Source organism: Lottia gigantea (genome assembly GCF_000327385.1).
Source record: "Lottia gigantea unplaced genomic scaffold LOTGIsca_96, whole genome shotgun sequence".
NCBI classification, from domain to species: Eukaryota; Metazoa; Mollusca; class Gastropoda; family Lottiidae; genus Lottia; species Lottia gigantea.
Window position 1 is genome coordinate 368,365 of NW_008711113.1, and position 19,331 is coordinate 387,695.

The 19,331-nt window shown below is 38.1% G+C and overlaps 2 protein-coding genes across 2 annotated transcripts; both read right to left on the reverse strand.

The window, feature by feature from the left end:
- Positions 1 to 3,231: 3,231 nt before the first annotated feature.
- LOTGIDRAFT_135206 (hypothetical protein) lies at positions 3,232 to 8,482 on the reverse strand (the record flags this gene model as incomplete). Its single annotated transcript, XM_009068917.1, has 10 exons — positions 3,232 to 3,498; positions 3,920 to 3,979; positions 4,718 to 4,903; positions 5,611 to 5,777; positions 6,010 to 6,112; positions 6,368 to 6,562; positions 6,874 to 6,957; positions 7,265 to 7,438; positions 7,804 to 7,950; positions 8,306 to 8,482. Coding segments are annotated over 10 exons (1,560 nt in total), but the record flags the coding sequence as incomplete, so codon positions are not given.
- A 3,550-nt stretch (positions 8,483 to 12,032) lies between these two features.
- LOTGIDRAFT_135247 (hypothetical protein) lies at positions 12,033 to 17,534 on the reverse strand (the record flags this gene model as incomplete). The annotated part of the gene is made up of 10 exons (XM_009068918.1): positions 12,033 to 12,320; positions 12,780 to 12,839; positions 13,164 to 13,343; positions 13,741 to 13,907; positions 14,478 to 14,580; positions 15,044 to 15,238; positions 15,628 to 15,711; positions 16,056 to 16,229; positions 16,635 to 16,781; positions 17,229 to 17,534. 10 exons carry the CDS (start codon positions 17,532 to 17,534, stop codon positions 12,033 to 12,035), a joined length of 1,704 nt encoding a protein of 567 aa, XP_009067166.1.
- Between the last annotated feature and the right edge of the window lie 1,797 nt (positions 17,535 to 19,331).

Genomic DNA, 19,331 nt, shown 5'->3' on the forward strand with positions numbered 1-19,331 from the left:
GCAATTCCACTAAAACTAAGCATTTTATGACATCATTCACAACGGGCCTCATGTTATAAAGCATTTTTAGCAATTAGTGATGTCATCAAACACTTAGTTTTGTTCAAATTGCAGAAACCTTAGACATCTGATTGAAAATTGGATGATGATGCATTTGATGCTATCAGTATCCCTGGTACACATAAAAATTGTTGAAACCTTTTTACAATCCCTTTAAGGCCCACTATTTGCCGTAATCAACTAAAAGTTTTGTTTCTTAGAGTCCCAGAATTGAATTTCTTCTCTCATTTCAAAATTTTTCAAATCAAATTTTTGAAGTGTATGCTTATAGTCTTAAAATAATTTCAGGTCCATAGAAAGATCAAATTTGGAAAAAGGAAAGCATTAAAATGTATACTCAATTAATTTTGCACATAGGTTCCCTTTTTGGGAAAAATCTGCGTATTATGCACGCAAATATACGGTAATAAATTCTTTACCTTCAGGACAATCAAACAGGCGTTCAACAACAGACGTCGGCGAGGACATTTGTCTGACATGTTGCTCAATTTCCATTTCCATGTCCAAATTACTGAATAATTCCACTCTTTTATCAAGCTATTGTCTTATAGAATAGAATAATGTGTTTAAAGTTCTCCAATTAAACTTCTAGTAGATTTCCACGGTACGTCCACCACGCTTTGTTTACTTTTTTCATAACCTTGACCTATGGTTTTCACGTGCTGGGTCGCGTTCGATTCTGAGCTTCAATAGTTGTTTCTCAGAGACATTCTAAAATGACTTAGTCGTCAAGATATTTGCTTACCAGTTGATATATCCATATCCCTTTAGCCAGATTTCATTTATTTCAAGTAGGCCTAATTTAATTTATCCAGAGGGGCATATGAATGGTGTTTGGTGTTTATAGATTCAGTAAACCTAATGGAATTGGTCGTTTGTCAGAATTTTATAGGGCGGCAATCCATTTTTTCCTGGAAATTAAGCCCTTAAATGCTTCAAATTCATCCCCAGTCATCTGCTATCAGTTGACTTCTAGGTGTCTCTGGCAGGAGATCCCTCTCATTTTTGTCCCTATCCCCGTAGACATTTTCTATGTAGCCCGCGCCCCTGCCTGTATAGACCTATCATTTTAATTGTGTACGAACATAGTTGCAGGTTGTATATCGACAATAATTAAACTTAAGTCTGTTAAAACAATGCGGTATTTCAATCAGAACATGGTCAATTTCATACAAAATACAAAAGGGTTAATCGAGATCAAGCGGAAGTCACGAAGTCAGTGGCTCAACCACCAGGGACTGGTTTAACCAAGTCCACGGACCCCCACCCCAGACAAATATCAGAATTAGGGAGAGGATAATATGTTTAAAAAAAATCGCAGGGGAGAGGCTCCAACCTACATGAGTCCACGGACCCCTATTCATCTTGTTGAACCACTGTCAGCAAAAGGCGACCAGTGTTGAAAATGCGAGAGCTCTTTATAGACCAAGGGAGACAACTACGTTTTTTAATTCAAAATTCAGACCAACATAAATTTAGCACAGAAGAAATTTGACTTGATTTTCGATATAACGAGAATGATGTCCTAAATATTTTGTTTCGTTGATTTTCTGTGGGTTGCTTCAACCATTCTAGAATCCGAGGGTTATATTACAAACAGACAATCACTTTTTCACACACTTCTAAAGTGATTTAAACTGGTTTCCCTTTGTCAGAGATACAGGGCATGGAAAAAGCGTCTAGTCGTTCAGATGGGACAATAAACCGAGGCCCAGTCCTAGTAAAATTTCCCCCACAACATGTCAGACAAATGTCCTCGCCGACGTCTGTTGTTGAACGCCTGTTTGATTGTCCTGAAGGTAAGGAATTTATTACCGTATATTTGCGTGCATAATACGCAGATTTTTCCCAAAAAGGGAACCTATGTGCACACACCTTGGCGTTGTCAGTCTTCATTAGACTATGCAGAAGAGTAGGACTTAGCCTAACATTTCCATGTAAGCTCCTCCGACTTGCAACATAGCCCATGCCGGGATTGAACCCTGGACCTTTAAGTTAGTGAGCAAGCCTCCAAACCACCGAGACACTGCCGCTTCCCAAGACCCTAAAGAAAGAAGGGGAATAAACTGATAGCCTAAGCATAAAGACAAAAACTTTTGATGCTTCAAAAGCACTGGTACAAGACCAATGCTAGTTTATTTTTTTTAGATAAGAAAATCGAAATTCGAATTATCATTTTGTATCTGTTTCAGATAAAGAGGTTTAACCAATAGTTATTCTTGTCTTATCGCAAACATCGAACTTTTGATATTTCTTCGTTATAGTTGGAGGATTCTTCTTAACGAACGAAGACTGAAAATGAAATGACTATGTTACAATTTGAAGAAAAAAGTCATTTGACGTAAAATTGGAAAAGGTACGGGAGCAAAAGTCGACATATTAAGATACGACCAGAGTGTGTGCAAAAATGAGAGTTGTCTGTGTGAGCCGAGGCCCAAAGGACTCAAAGGTTTGGGGGCTGCCAGAGGTCCGTAGAAGCCGACGGATTTCAGATGGCCTGAGATCAATTTTAAGCATTTAAAATAAGACCTTTCACAAGCCTAAGGGAGGTGTGGGGGTATGGTCCATTGGTCCACTCCCTAAATACGTCACTGAATCTGACGCTCTACCCGACTGTGCGACAGCCCGTCCACAAACACAAAACTATACAAGAATGTATAGCAAAGTATTTCCTCCTTATATTTTCTACTGTATCGATAATCCCGCATCGTACTACGGACAAAGGACACCGTAGAACAGACACAGGGCACTGTACACTGTACACAGGACACAGGGCACTGTACACAGGACACAGGGCACTGTGCACTGTACACTGTACACATGACATCGTACACAGGGTACAGGACACTGTACACAGGACACATGATACTGTACACTGTACACATGACATCGTACACAGGGCACAAGACACTGTACACATGACACTGTACACTGTACACATGACATCGGACACAGGGCACAGGACACTGTACACAGGACACAGGAAACAGGACACTGTACACTGTACACTGTACACTGTAGACATGACATCGTACACAGGGCACAAGACACTGTACACATGACACTGTACACTGTACACATGACATCGGACACAGGACATCATTGTATCTAGTCTAGTTGCATCAAAAACGAAAATTAAGATGAAAACACCCCTCCGAAGATCTCACATTTTCAGAAACTTACCATTTTATATCCCTGGTGGCTTCCACAAGACATAACATGCATAGTCTCATCCGTGACCTTCTGGAACTCGGCACGAACTGTTTCATTCTTCCAGTCCCTGGCATTCAATAGTTCCCGGAGTTTAGCTGGTTTATGCTGTGTTTTGTCATCTAAATATTGGTTGTATTGCGGGATACTGGCACAAATGCCAAAGTCCACTTTAGGATAGTACATCAAAAATCCGATACACATTTCTTGCCTGGTGGAAATTCCTCCCTGAAAAAAGGGGGAAATCTTCAAATGAGCAAATAAACAGGACAGGCAAGGTACCATAAAACCAGTTGAAAATGATATTTCAATATACTTTTATACATTTCTGTTAGTAATCTAACAAGTTTACTACAACAAATCCGTTCAAATAACGTTTTTTTTAACCAATCAAATCGTGCCTTGTAAGATTCGTTTCTTGATAACAAGGACGGACTTTCGGATAGAGAAACCAAATAAAGAGCCCTTTTGGTTTTGCTTTTACACAATTCGAATGCTATCCAACAATTCGTAATTGAGTACAAAGGGCCTACATGACAAGCTTTTATTGGATAGAAAGTTAACAGTACGGGACTGTTGTAGAAATTTTGTTAGATTACAATAGAGACTCAATATGCCAGAAAAAAAGAAAGGGAACTAAAAAACTTACCACTGTAATATGGTCTTTATCATCTGATTTATAAATACATTGTGTTTTGATGGTATCTCCCTGAAAGGCAATGCAGACTTTTTTTAAAAAAAGTCTAACGAATGAACGAATGGAGTTTTAGGTATTATATTTTTAAACTAATCGGGCTAGTGATGTTTGTAATATAACCATCGGATTCTAGGATGGTTGAAACAACCAACAGAAAATTTACGAAACAAAATAATTAGGGAATTATTCTCGTTACATCGAAAATCAAGTCAAATTTCATCTGCGCTAAATTTATGTTGGTCTGAATTTTGAATAAAAAAACGTTGTTGTCTCCCTTGGAATATAAAAAGCTCTCGCATTTTCAACGCTGGTCGCCTCTTGCTGACAGTGGCTCAACTAGATGAATGGGGTACTTTACATGTGGGTTTGGGCTTCTACCCCGGGATTTTTTTTTTAAACATATGCTCTCCCGAATTCTGATATTTGTCTAGGGTGGGGCCCGTAGACTTGGTTAAACCAGTCCCTGGTAGTTGAGCTACTGACTTCGTGAATTCTGCTTGATCCCGATTAACCCTTTTGTATTTTGTATGAAACGGAGCAGGTTCTGATTGAAATACCGCATGGGTATTTGTGGTAATGCCTTCATTTTAGGTGAACTATGTAGAAAAGATGCGCATACATCTAACACGACTACCAACAACTACCTAGTCTGTGATACCAGCTTCTGCTGGAAGTGGACGTTAACTTGTCATCTATCAACTAAAAGAGGCCCGAAAACCTCTTTCAATCCCTTTTAATTTCAAAACTTACGGCTTTAATAATGAATTCTTTATTCATTAATCGTGCTTCCTGGTAGTCAAAATCATAATTCTCGTCATCGTTTATCATTAGTTCTTCACCATTACGGACGATCCTGTTCCGCACAGCGTGACCCAACAGATGTGAATGGGGAAAGACTGCAAAAACATGAATTCCCTCTGGTAAATGACCTAGTCGCTGCAATAAAAACATGAATTTCCTCTGGTAAATTACATAGTTTCTGCAATAAAAAATATGAATCCACTCTGGTAATTACATAGTCTCTGCAATAAAAAATATCAATTCCCTCTGGTAAATGACCTAGTCTCTGCAATAAAAAACATGAATCCACTCTGGTAAATGGCATAGTCTCTGCAATAAAAATCATGAATCCTCTCTGGTACATGACCTAGTCTCTGCAATAAAAAGCATGAATCCACTCTGGTAAATGAACAAGTCTCTGCAATAAAAAACATGAATTCCCTCTGGTAAATGGCATAGTCTCTGCAATAAAAAATATCAATTCCCTCTGGTAAATGACCTAGTCGCTGCAATTAAAATCATTAGTACTATATTGGAGTTTCTTCTGAGCTTGCTTGCTTGTCTCTCCTTTTTTATTTAATCAAAATTCAAATTTCCTTTCAGTGGCACAAAATGGTCCATAAACCCTTTTCCACTTTGTAACACGTTGTGATCGGGAGTTAGAAAAGAAAGTTTTGTGATGTACGACAAGACAGTGGCATGAGCCCACCCTTCTGTAATGATTTCTCAGGTATCATCTCGACCTATGCTGGGATATAACCCTAGATATTCAGGTTAGCGAGCAAGCAGCTCACTGAGCAACCACATAATCAGCTATAATCCTATTCTAACCTTCCTTGAACAACAAGCTGGTCATGGCTTACCTTACTGGTGCATTCAGAGCTACAGTATCCAGTAGAAGCAAACTTTGGATAGCCAGGAGGGATGACCTGCATCTCATATACCGCTAATCCAGTATACAGCGTGTCACCGTCTATCTTCCTCAATGTTGGGGTATAGTACATCCTCAATCCAGAACTATCTATCACACCTGAAAGCATCAATGTTCATCTTAGAATATTCTTCACCACTCACACCTGTTAAGTGAGTTTTATTACTCATAAGTCCATACTTCAAATGTAAGCAACTGGTCCTACAAGACACGTTTTGATTGATGGAAAAACAACGTCATTAAAACGGGAATGTGGTAGAAAAGTTGTTAGATTGCAATGAAAACCTCAAATATGAGAAAAAAAAGAAAGGAAATTGTCAGTCTATCGTACCTGATTTTAAAGTTGGATTGTTGTAATGAGTTTCGAGAATAAATACACCACTATCATCGTCATCGCCTAATGGGAATCCAACTTTTTCTGGCATATACATTGGCTGAAAATAGAAATTTTTGAAGGAAATAATTCACAGTGGCTTATCTACCATAGAAACTGGATGAATCATGTCCACGGACCTCCTCCGCCAGAAAAAAAATATACAAAATTCAAAAATATATGTTCCAAAGTAAGCTTATAATTCATAACGTGTTAAAAATTTAGAAATGGTATTTTGTAGAGTTCACAAAGCACTTAAAACAATATCTTTATATCCAGCAAGGTTTATTTGTAGATATATTTTGTTAGAACTTACCCCACCACCAACCGCCCAAGCTAAAAAGGCCGAAGACGTACAATCTCTGAGTTCCATAGGATGTTTGTAATCGTTAGCATAGCATTCGTATTCATTAGCCAGCATGGCATCGGTATAGTTCACATGAGCCGGACACTTATATACAATAATATGATGAACAAAATCTTCGTGGCCTTTTTCTATTGTGGGTTCAAACTGAAATAAAATAGGGGGGTATGTATAGTGGTGAAGCCAACCTCCTGAATCTTGAGGGGACAACTGTGTTGAGATTCCAAACGCCGAAGCCCAGCTCAAAAACCGTTAATCCATGTGTTGTGGAATGCGAATCGAAATTTCATCAATATCAGAGTGCATAAGTTTCATCAATATCGTATTAAATCTACAGCCTATTTCCTGCGAACCAAAAATGTCAACGAACGGGGTTGTGGACGGACAGACGGCAATAAGTTGGTAGATTTCATCTGGATAATTAAAACGCATTGTAAACATCTAGGGTAAAGACGTACCATAACCATGTGGTGTTTCTTGTCTAGTTTAGGTAATCTGTATGGTGTACAGTGGTAGTAGGTGTCTTTATTCGGTATCAACGTCTAAAAATATATCGGAATGGTGTGTTAAGTTGAACTGATTTACCCAAAAGTATTTACTTCATCTTCATTGTAATCTAACAAGGTTTTTACCACAGTTGCGTTATCATGACATTTTTTTAAAACAAATCAAAGCCTGTCATGTAGCACCATTTTATTGATAACAATGAGGAATTGTGGGTTTGTGGAACACAAAGAAGTTGTCATATTGCTCTGCTTTGCGTTTCTATACCGCAGAATTGGCTGAAAATCATTGGGGCAATTGTTGCTGGTCGTTGATTGAAGGTTTACCGTACATGTTTGACCTTACCTGTTTGTTGACAAAGTCAAATTTGATAGCATCGGCTGGAAGGTGTCGGTGTTGAGCCGGACTCAATAATAACAAATTCTTAGCACCTTTATTGCTATCACCATGGAAAGGTAGACCTGTTTCATGCTGAGGATCTTCAGGATGCCACGAAAATATTACTTTAGTGGTACCTTCCTGAAAACCGGAAACAGAAATTAGAAATGATCTATTTCAAGAATACGAGGCAATGATGATGACAAAGATCTTTCCTCAGGAAGAAGGTAACTATGAGGATTTCTCAGTTAGAGCGTTATTTCAATGACTTCATTTGCGTGGTTACGTCGAACCAATGGTGGTCGTAGGTTCTTATTTTGGTCCTTTTGTGGGATGTCTGATGAACTTGAATGTATTAATATTCCAGTCGACACAGATAAGGAAAACATCAATGCCAAGAGGTTTGGCCAAGGACCAGCTGGTAGAAAGGATGAACCTAAGTGAACTTAAGTTGCTATCCTTGTAAAAATGATGCAACTCTGGTCTGGTTGAAAAAAATTACATACTTCGATGCTTCGATCATCCTTGTCACAAGTTCTCAATTTTCTTACAAATTTCAAAATAGTCTTGCCGTTCTCTTCTTTACCAGATAGTAAAATCCAATCTTGCGACTTGTCGATTATTGGTTCATAATGACCGGTGGAATGACGATCCTGCAAAAATGGAATAAAAGTGGAAAATCTTCTATTTATGAAATTTTCTGTACATCAGATTTTTGAGAAAAGATAAAAACCATACACTAAGATACTGAAAAATTGGAAAAAAATATCATGAACGATCCTTCCACGAATGTATACAAATTAGGAAGTCTGTAAGATACAAGAAAAGTTCGTAATGATGTCAAGGTATTAGACGGGAGTACATAATACATTGACATAGTGAAGATGATCTTGGGATGGAACATCAAATCTCTAGAAAATATATAAACGTATTAGCCCACACGGTGCAGAAAAGTAGGACGTAAAACTCCATTCATTTTATTTCGTTTTCTGGAAAATATACACCTACCTTAAAGTGGACAGTTCCATCTTTCACCCAACCAATGACCACATCAGCTGGGAACATCTGACCATGAGGTGAAAGTCCAAAACCAACATAACCGAGAGTCTTGACGTGAGCTTCAAATGTGATGTGGGTATTGTTATACTTCCAGAATAACTCGAAGACACCGTTAGAATCTAGAACATCATAGTTAGTGAATGGTTCTGTGGGTTGACTCTTCTGAAGAACAGGGTCTGAAGGTTGCTCTGGTGGTGGCGGTATGGCACCAGCAGTTAGCAAGATAACTGAGCATAGTAATCTAAAAAATAAAAGATTCCATGGGATGAAATGGAATGAACTGAAATCACCACAAAAGCTAATCTGAAATAAAGATACGTATTCGTTCAATTTCGGCTGAGTCGTTGCTAATAGTATGTCCTTACTTACATTCGGTACATGATTTCTCCAAAAGACGTAGGAGAATTATGAATATCAAGCTTTGACACGGTTTATTATATAACAGCCACATTACATAATACATTTACAGTATTAGTCAACGAATGTAAACGATTTGTTTTTTGTTTTGTTTTTTTTTGTATTTGAAGGGATATTGTGTCAAAATTTCCCTTTGGTCTTTAGCAAGGTCAAGGACTAAATGGTTGTCGGATTTCTTTTCTAGTCTCTTATGCGAAATATCACCCTCTTGACAATTTTGGGGTGCCAGGGGTAGGGGGGTATGTCTGTGGGGGAGGGGCTCCTAGGTGAGGCCCAAGGGCCGAAGACCCTCAGAGGCCCCCGAAGCCAGTGGATTTCAAATGAGCATGTAGCGGGATTCGTTTTCACTTCAAAAAAGACCTTTCACAGTCCTTGAGGGATGGGGATTTGTCCCAATGGCACAGCCCTAAATACGCCACTGGTGGTCCGATCATCTATTCATTCATGAAAAACGCGACTCAGTTCTAAAAATGATGCTGTAGCATGTTCATTATTCGTGAAATGGCACAATCTGTTGGGCATATTCTATGCATGGATCCCTTGAAATACCACCAATGAATTTAAAAAAATGTATATGTTATTGGGCTCATAACTCAAGTTCACATGATCATGAGACAATTCTGTCCTTAGAAGTCCAGGAATTTTTTCTTGTCATACTATTAAAATAATCAGCAGACTAGGTGTTATCAACCCGTGATATAGGGTCGGTAAATAGGATGTTAAGGTCTTATCGCTTCGGTGTACATCGGTCACGAGAAATGCATTGCATCAACGTTAACGTTCCCTCACACCATAGTTATTACCAGTTGCGTATGGTTGCGAATATTGAAAGTGGTCATGAGAGTACCAAACGCAACACGCAACTTGCACGAGAGATGCGTTCGAAACAATGTCTGTTGTTCTTATTCGCAACCATACGGAATTGGTCACCGCCTATCGTTAAAGTTCTGCTAGCGCTCTAACAGATTCAGCTGTACGGAAAATTCCGGAGATTGTCGAATTTACGTGATTTACAGTGATTTTTAGCAGGTCATCATCTCAATTTCTATGTAAACCGGTTTAGGAATTCAAAAATTTAAATACAAGTGGTCGAAAATCGACACCAATCATCGTAAAGTATTCTACAACTGACTTAAAATTCAACCTTTTATAAACCGGTTTAGGAATTCATAAACTAACAAACAAGTGGTCGAAATACTAATCCACCAATGAACATATCGTATTTTACAACTGAGTTAAAATTCAATCTGATTGACACTGATTGGTGATAATTGGTTTAATCAGTCGGCACAATCTGAACCTTAGAGTCACAGTTTGTTCGGAATTAATTGTATCCAACTCGACAAAAATGAGTAATTTTTGTGAAAAATAATTCGATTTCGAAATTGGGATTTTTATAACTAATGATATTCGAAATGATGATTCCAAAAAGGATTCGAATTGAAGATTTCCGGTTTGCGAATTATTGCCTCAAAACTGGTATTTGGGGGTAAAGTTGTATGAAAGTCGCTATTCGCCATTACACGTAAAGTCGCGAAAGTAGCGCTTAAGACGTACAGCGCTTGGGTTTTAATTTGTTGTAGTCTTTATTATCAAGATCACTAGGTCTTCTTCTCACACAACAATCATATCGTGTATGGTTATCGTTCCTAATTTAAATATCACATCTTTATTAGTACGTATATTTCTATATGATGTTACCCTGTTGTCATCTGTATAACTTTATCTTAATACTATATACTCAATTGGACCCTATCGAGAGGTCGTAAACAAGAATAAAATTATTATTATTAATCATCATTATTATAAATGATCATAATTAGTGTATGAATGCGACATTCGATACGGGATCATTCCGAAATTTTACCGAACTCTTCAGGTGCAATGACTCAATTTGCAACTACCGACTCCACTATTGAGAATATATGTTAAGCTTGCATTTGCAGTATGCAATCAGGAAGTGACCATTTCCCCGTCGTTGGCTTTTGTATTAATATTCATATCAAAGGGATAAATGTAATAATTCCAGACACAGAGAGTGTAATTGCAACCAGTTAATGTGCGGGATACATGCAGAAATTCCAGACACAGTTAGTTTTAATGCAACCAGCTAATGTGAGGGATACATGCAGTAATTCCAGACACAGTTAGTGTAACTGCAACCAGTTGATGTAGAGGATACATTTAATAATTCCAGACACATATAGTGTTACTGCAACCAGTATGTGGGGGGTACATGAAATAATTACAGACAGAGATAGTGTTACTGCAACCAGTTAATGTTGGGATACATAAAAAAATTCCAGACACAGTTATTGTTATTGCATCCAGTTAATTTAATAATTTCAGACACAGATAGTGTTACTGCGACCAGCTGATGTGGGGGATACATTTAATAATTCCAGACACAGATAGTGTAATTGCAACCAGTTAATGTGAGGGATACATGCAATAATTCCAGACATATATAATGTTATTTCAACCAGTTAATGTGAGGGATACATGCAGTAATTCCAGACACAGTTAGTGTTAATGTGACCAGTTAATGTGAGGGATACATGCAGTAATTCCAGACACAGTTAGTGTTAATGCCAACAGTTAATGTGAGGGATACATTCAGTAATTCCAGATACAGTTAGTGTTAATGCAACCAGTTAATGTGAGGGATACATGCAGTAATTCCAGACACAGTTAGTGTTAATGTAACCAGTTAATGTGAGGGATACATGCAATAATTCCAGACACATATAGTGTTAATGCAACCAGTTGATGTTGGGGATACATACAATAATTCCAGACATATACAGATGGTGCTATTTATGTGACATACCGTATATAGTAAAACTATGTGCCGTGCCATATACCGTTGTTAATATTTGATAGCAAAGTTTATTAGATAAAAACATAAAATACAAAATCTTATAAAATAAAATGGCTACCAGTTGTAATCTTCAACCAATGGTGATCTTGGTTTGATCACACATGTTCATTTTTTCATATTTCTTGGTTATTGTTGGAGCTGTTTTTAGAACACTTGTATACTGAAAAAATCAAATGAATGGATGTTTTAAGTTTCCTGCATCAGGTAATAAAGATTACAACCAGTGGCGTTTCTGGGAAACACCCATGTGAGGTGGCCGAGCAGGGGCCACAAAATTTTCCAGGGGGGGGGGGGCATATATAACAAAATTTGAAAGTTTGAGGGAGGTTTGGAGGGGTTTGGACCAGCCCCTTGCCCGAGGAAGACATCAGTTTTTTTTCAAGCATAGCTTTCAGAACTCACTGTACAAACCTTCTGGTATCCCGCATGACTTCCACACACCATGTAGTGCTGTGATTCGTCGGTGATTTTCTGGAAGTCGTTTCTTATTGTTTCGTTTTTCCAGTCCCGGCCTTTCAATAACTCGTAGAGCTGCATGTCTTTATGATGTGTGTGTATATCAATGTATTGGTTGTATTGTGGTAAACTGGCACAAATTCCCATTTCTACTTTAGGATAATACATCAAAAATCCGATACACATTTCTTCTCGCGTTGACAAACCTCCCTGAAAAGAAACAAATGATGTAAGTAAGCAATTGATGAACAACTTGCCAATACTCCGGTAAGTAATATATCAACCCAGAACGCTTCTGTATATCAAAGATTGGTACAATAGGAGGACTAAGTGTCCTTCCATGGTCAAGTCTACAGTGGCTCAACTACTATACCGACTGATTGAACCAAGTTAACGGACCAAAACCCCCAGAAACAAAAAACAAAATGAGTGTAATAGGATTAACTACAGACAGCAATCCCCTAAATCTTCCATTAATAGGTATTAAACTAGCTTATACTGAAAAATATTCCAGGGGGTGGAGGAGGAGGAGACCCCAACTAACCTATGTCCACGGGCCAACACTCATCTATTAGAGCCATAGGTTGGGTGTTCTATCACCAAGTTTTGCTTACCTAGCATTTGCTGAACAGAATTTTAGAAAATGTAACAAAACGATAGTTTACTTACAAAAGTCATACGGTCTATATCATCTGATTTATAAATACATTGTGTCTTAATGGTATCTCCCTGAAAGGCAATGAAGAAACTATGCGAAATACATTGAGTTTATACATGTATACCACTTTTCTCTCTTGCGTTTTGCTATACAACATGCAATAAAAGAACTGAAATGGAGTTTTACGTCCTACTTTTCTGTGTCAGATTGGAATATTAAAAGGGACAACACCAGGCAATGTTTATCAAGACTGCATCATTAGCTTGCTCAGGGTTATCGAGTTAAGTGTCTAGGTGAGTCACCGTATCAAAATTACAGACATAATTTCCAAGCCGACATGCATCACTGACAGTGGAAAACCAACCCTTTTTATGCATCAACATTAAAGAACTCACGGGCATGATTTTGATTTCCTTGTTGATAAGTCTGGTTTCTTGGTAGTCGAAATCATAATTATCATCATCAGATATGACTGTTTCTTCACCTTGACGAATGATCCTAGTTCTAACAGCATGTCCCAACAGATGCGAGTGGGGGAAGACTCCGAAGACGTTGATTCCATCAGGACTGAGTTTCTGAAATGAAATGAATTGAACTCATGGCATGAAATGACATTTTAGGGCATTCTTTTTACTCTTAGGGCTAATGAAGATTAGCAACGCCATGCATTTTACAATGAGGGCAATTTTGCCTGGACCTCGACACAAGCCTACTCTTTTTCGACTTCCAACAGTTGAAGAATCTACAGAGATAAACTAGCGACTAGTTAAATAGTGTTCATTTTCAATTTTTACCGGATTCTCATATAATTCATGCCTACCAACAAAAACACCATTAAAGTTTACTCTTTTTTTTATTGAACAGAGCATCTGAATGGTTGAATATTTCGGTGACCTAGAACTCAAGGCACATGGCGAATTTCATGATCACGAATAGCTGAAGAAGTCGACCACAGGAAACACGATTTCTTACCCTATTGGTACAGTCTGAACTACAGAATCCAGTAGAAGAGAACTTTTTGTAACCTGGTGGTATGATTTGTAAACCATCAACCAGCAGTCCTGTGTACAGCATATCACCGTCGTAATGTCTCAATGTTGGTGTATAGTGCATCCTTAATCCAGAGCTATCTATCACATCTGAAATTGAAATGAAATGGAGTTTTATGTCCAAATCTTTTACATCTGTTTCTCCTCTGGTGATGAAAACACAATGCAAAGAACAACAGGAGAATTGTCAGAACAGTGGTAGGGACTGTCCATCGGTCCCAAATCCAGAGCTATTTATCACATCTGAAATTGAAATGGACAAGAAATACACAGAGTTTTACGTCCTACTTTTATGGATCTTAAACATCTAATGAAACACAATACAATGAGTACAGAGATAGATTGTCGAGGACAGCAGTAGAATACTACCCATTTTGATATTCAATTGTCTTTGGCGTGCTCAGCCTATAGGACACCTCGGATGTTCCCCTCATCTTAACACGTAGGCGATTTTCCATGCATGCATTGTCTGAAGGATGAGGCTTCTTAAAATTTTCTCCGCTACAAAATCCATAAATAATCGAAAATGGGCTAAATGTCCTATTATTTGATGTAAGTGGTATAAGCAAAATAAATAATAGAATACAATCTATTTTTAATGATAACATATCTAAATGAAAATCAGTCCATAAAAAAACAAATGATAGACTATGAAAATACCGGATTTTAAAGTTGGATTGTTGTAATGAGTCTCCAGAACAAATACACCACTATCATCGTCATCACCTAATGGGAATCCAACTTTCTCTGGTATATACATTGGCTGGAAGGAAAGGAAGATGTTAAGAACTAATCAGAATCACAAAGATGACACTCAGATAGATAGATAGGGATAAAGATGGAACAACGCTTACAGCCGGTAATAGCGTTGTCGGGATAGAGCCTTGGATCCCAACCTACTGGAAAATGGGGGGGGGGGGGTTACCAAGGAATACAAGCGGGGAAACTCGAGTATCTTCTATACATATTTGGAAAAACAGTATGACATAGGTCGAGGTCCATAGGAAAGCTTTCATCTTGTATTCATAAGTATTGTTGCTTAAGAAAGTAGAAGGTATACTTGGTCAGCAATGAAAGTCAGAATTACGAGGAGTTCGAAAGGTTTGGATCCAAGGTGGTAGAACTTACCCATTCGTGGGAAGTTCGAACTACGAATGAGGCAGTCATACAGTTCATGAGTTCCATTGATACCAAGAAATTTGGTGAAAAAAGAAAAGTTAGCTTACCCCTCCACCGACGGCCCAGGCTAAGAAGGAAGTAGTCATACAGTTCCTGAGTTCCATTGGATGACGATCTTCATGTTCATAACATTCATACTGTTGGCCGATCATTGAGTCGGTATAGTTGACATGAGCTGGACACTTGTAGACTATAATATGGTGAACATACTCTAAGTTGACCTTTTCTATTATTGGTTCAAACTGAAAGATATAGAGGATTGACTTGATAACATTGGTCCTAGAGTTCAGTTCATGGTGGTTTTCAGAAAGCCATTTGCTTTGTTTATAAAGCTTAGGCTTCAGCACAGTTGGTTAGTGGTTAGAGCGATGGGATTTTTATATAGCGTCAGATCCTTGTTAACGTCGAAGAGCAGGTAATAGTGGGTTCTAATTGCGGTCGGTGTGTGAAAATCTGGTGGCCTTTTCTCACTACGGATAATCCGGGAAAGACCAATGCCAATAAGTTTGGTCACGATCAGGCTGCGTGAAAAAAATGATTGTTTCTTTCTATAGAGTAGCAACACAGACAGGGTTGCATCTTCCACATCTTCAGGCGAAGCACATAGAAAGTCAACTGCATTCGGACTTACCATAACCATATGGTGTTTCTTGTCTAGTTTGGGTACTCTGTATGATGTACAGTGATAGTAGGTGTCCTGCACTGGCAGATGAGTCTAAAAATATCAAAGGAAAATGGCAACATTATTTAACGAGTACTTCCACGGAGATCTTGAGGTTCGTCAATATATTGTAATATAACAGCTTCCGGGCAGTTTGGCCTTATACCTTGAGTGGTATTTTCTATCGTGTGAATCGATAAGGACCGTAAACACTCCCCTACACAAATAGAAATGCACATCACAGATGCGAAAATTTAGGAGTATCAGATTCGAATCAGGTCTGCCGAAAAATGAGCATTCCTTTCTCGCTAAAATCGACCATCAAAGACATTGCAACGGAAAATCGGTATACGAGCTTGGAGCTAGCAGATTGAAAGCAGATCTAAATAGTTGGTTACCTTTTTGTTGACGAAATCAAAATGTATAGCATCCTTTGGTAAATGTTGGTTTTGAGCAGGACTCAATAATAACAGACTCTTGGAACCTTTATTACTATCACCATGGAAAGGTAGACCTGTTTCATGCTGAGGATCTTCAGGATGCCACGAAAATATGACTTTAGTGGTACCTTCCTGAAAACCACAAACGGAATTTAAAAATCTGATCTTATTTTCGACATAGAAAACAACACAAATATCGATCAAGATTCATTTGTTATTTTACGTTCGGAAAACCCATTTTAAATCAATCTTCAGAATCAGGCATGTTATGAAAAAATGAACCGAATGGAGTTTTACTATTCTGTTTCTGTTGGAGTTAATGAAGCGGGTAACGCCATGTAGTGTGCAATGGGGTAAATTATTTCAGTCCAGTGGCATTAACCTACTTTTTGTCTAATACCTATATAGCACAGCGGTCTCGTTTTATTGCTCCTTCAAAACGACAAGACAGCACCTCCGACCTGCATCACTGACAAAGGGAACAGGGCATTAACTTCAAAGACATTTGATTAACGTCCAATTCAAACGCGAGTTTACCTCAATATTGCGATCGTCCTTATCACAGCTTCTCAATTTTCTCACAAATTTCAAAACAGTCTTGCCGTTCTCTTCTTTACCAGAGAGTAAAATCCAATCTTGTGACTTGTCGATTATTGGTTCATAATGACCGATCGAATGACGATCCTAAAATAGAAGCAAAAGATGGACTATATTTGATAATGAAACTAATCGTTGATTAAGACTCGAACTAAATTATAATCCCTTAAAAGGTCGAACCATCAACATCAACATCAGTATCATCATCATTGTCATCAATATCATCATCATTGTCATCAATATCATCATCATTGTCATCAATATCATCATAAGCATTATCTTATTCCTCAGCGCAATGCATAGGCTGTTACCAAATTCGACAAAAAATTCAATCCATTGCAACCTAAGTGCCACTTCATTAGCGACTGCTTACAGACATGTAACAAGTGGGCAATATGGACAGCAAAAAAACTGTGAACCGTCCCCAATCTGATACCATCCGATTGGATACAAATAAACACACGTTTCCTGACTGAAACAATTTGGCTGGTGGGCATATGGTATGACTTGTAGAATAAATCAAGAGAACCTTACCTTAAAGTGGACAGCTCCATCCTTCACCCAACCAATAACGACATCAGCTGGGAACATCTGACCATGAGGTGAAAGTCCAAAACCAACATAACCTAGAGTCTTGACGTGAGATTCAAATGTGATGTGGGTATTGTTATACTTCCAGAATAACTCGAAGACACCGTTAGAATCTAGAACATCATAGTTAGTGAATGGTTCTGTGGGTTGACTCTTCTGAAGAACAGGATCTGAAGGTTGCTCTGGTGGTGGTGGTATGGCACCGGCAGTTAATAGGATTACTAAGCATAGCAATCTGAAGTATAACATTCGACGTATTGAATGAAACTTTTCTACATCAAGAATACAAGAAACATCAACTCAGTAATATACCTTTCTGAACCAAGTAATACACCTTTCCCAGTGGCGTGTGAATCAACCATGGAAGAATTAACTTAGTTTCTTCATAAAAGTCAAACCTAGGTATTTCCGTAATCAAACTAAATGGAACCCGAACCTAAAGCTCCGTTCAGCAAGGTAATGAAAAGCCATCGGGCACAATCTCCATATTATTTTAATGTGGTGAAAGTTTAAACATAGAATATTACTTACATTCGATACATGTTTTGTGCGGAGAGGATTCAAACCTATGGACACTTGACGTTCTCGAAGTTCGTTAAATATCGGGAGTATTGCACAACTACGTATACAAAACATAAACAAAAGAAGGGTAGCTGTGGGATTGACTTTTCTGAAACAATTTTTTAAAGATGCGACATGGAAGAGTTTAAGGATTTTTCTCTGAGGCTTTCAAGATTGGTTGGTCGCCAACAACATGAACAGTGAACATGTATCAGACAGAGAATAGCACAGCGGTCGGTTTTTGAAAAGGATTTGTCAAGTGGAATCAGATCAGCCCACTACAAGAATAGCCTCGTAGATACTAGAATCCAATAATTTCAAATTTTCAACAGTATGACATTGAATACATCTACGGCCACCGTTGACGTTACCAATAACGTCAAATTATCGCCCCGTAATGTAATGCAGTAACGCAACAAAATGTAGGCGGACCGATAAGGACAATTCTAAGTTTTGTCCCTTTAAAATAAATCACTCAAGTTATCTCTTCATTTGTCATATGACGAGTGAGTATCATCGTTACTAAGTCGAAGTCTTAGATATTTAAAAATGTAGTGTCACCAGTTCATGTATCATCTACATAATGGCAAGCTATAACGAACTACGTCTTATACCTTGACTGCAATATCAACCTGTCTTGTATCACGGAATGCAGCCATTAGATTGGATTGTACGCCAGCGAATACATCCAATCAGCCCTAGACAGCCTGACTGCTAACATTATGTCTTATTGCTTACAGACATTCTGTCGAGGGCTGATTGGATGTAATTTCTAACGTAGAATGCAATCCAATCGCTGCATTTACAAATGCCAATCAGAGCCCTCGACAGATAGACTGTTAACAGTATGGCTTATTGTTTACAGACATTCTGTCGAGGTGTCTGATTGGCTGATAAGTACTTGAAATGCACGAAAATTGCAAATCCCTTCATATATACCTCACCCTATAAATTTCGCTTTCTTTTTATTTATACATGTCTTTTCTATATATGGCGGAGTCTCAAGAAATGAAGAGTCGTCTTTTTAACTTTCATATGCGGATAACTCTGTACTCAGCTTGAATTACTTGTATCCAACTCGCAAAAAATCAACAATTTTGGCCGAAAAATTGTCGATTTGGGAAGCGACATTGTTATGACGTATTTGGATTGTTATCTTCTGTTCACACTACAAAATGTTTGGTTCAAAAATTTTCACTTTTTGAGATATTAGCCAAAATAGCCAAAAAGTACCTCTTAGCTGTAAAATTGTGTGAAAGATAAGGTTCGACGCAAGTTTTGTCAAGTGCTACGAGTGAACCACTCAGTAATGACCATGCACCTCGTTTTAAAACTGTCATAGTCTTGAACATCCAGTGTCTCGATCATAAGGTAGTAATTTGGTTTTGCGATATGGTAGGTTTGATTCTCCCAAATATACAGGCCTAGGCTGGAAAATACTTTCAAAAAGAAAACGGAATGAACGGTCAGCACACGCTGAATATT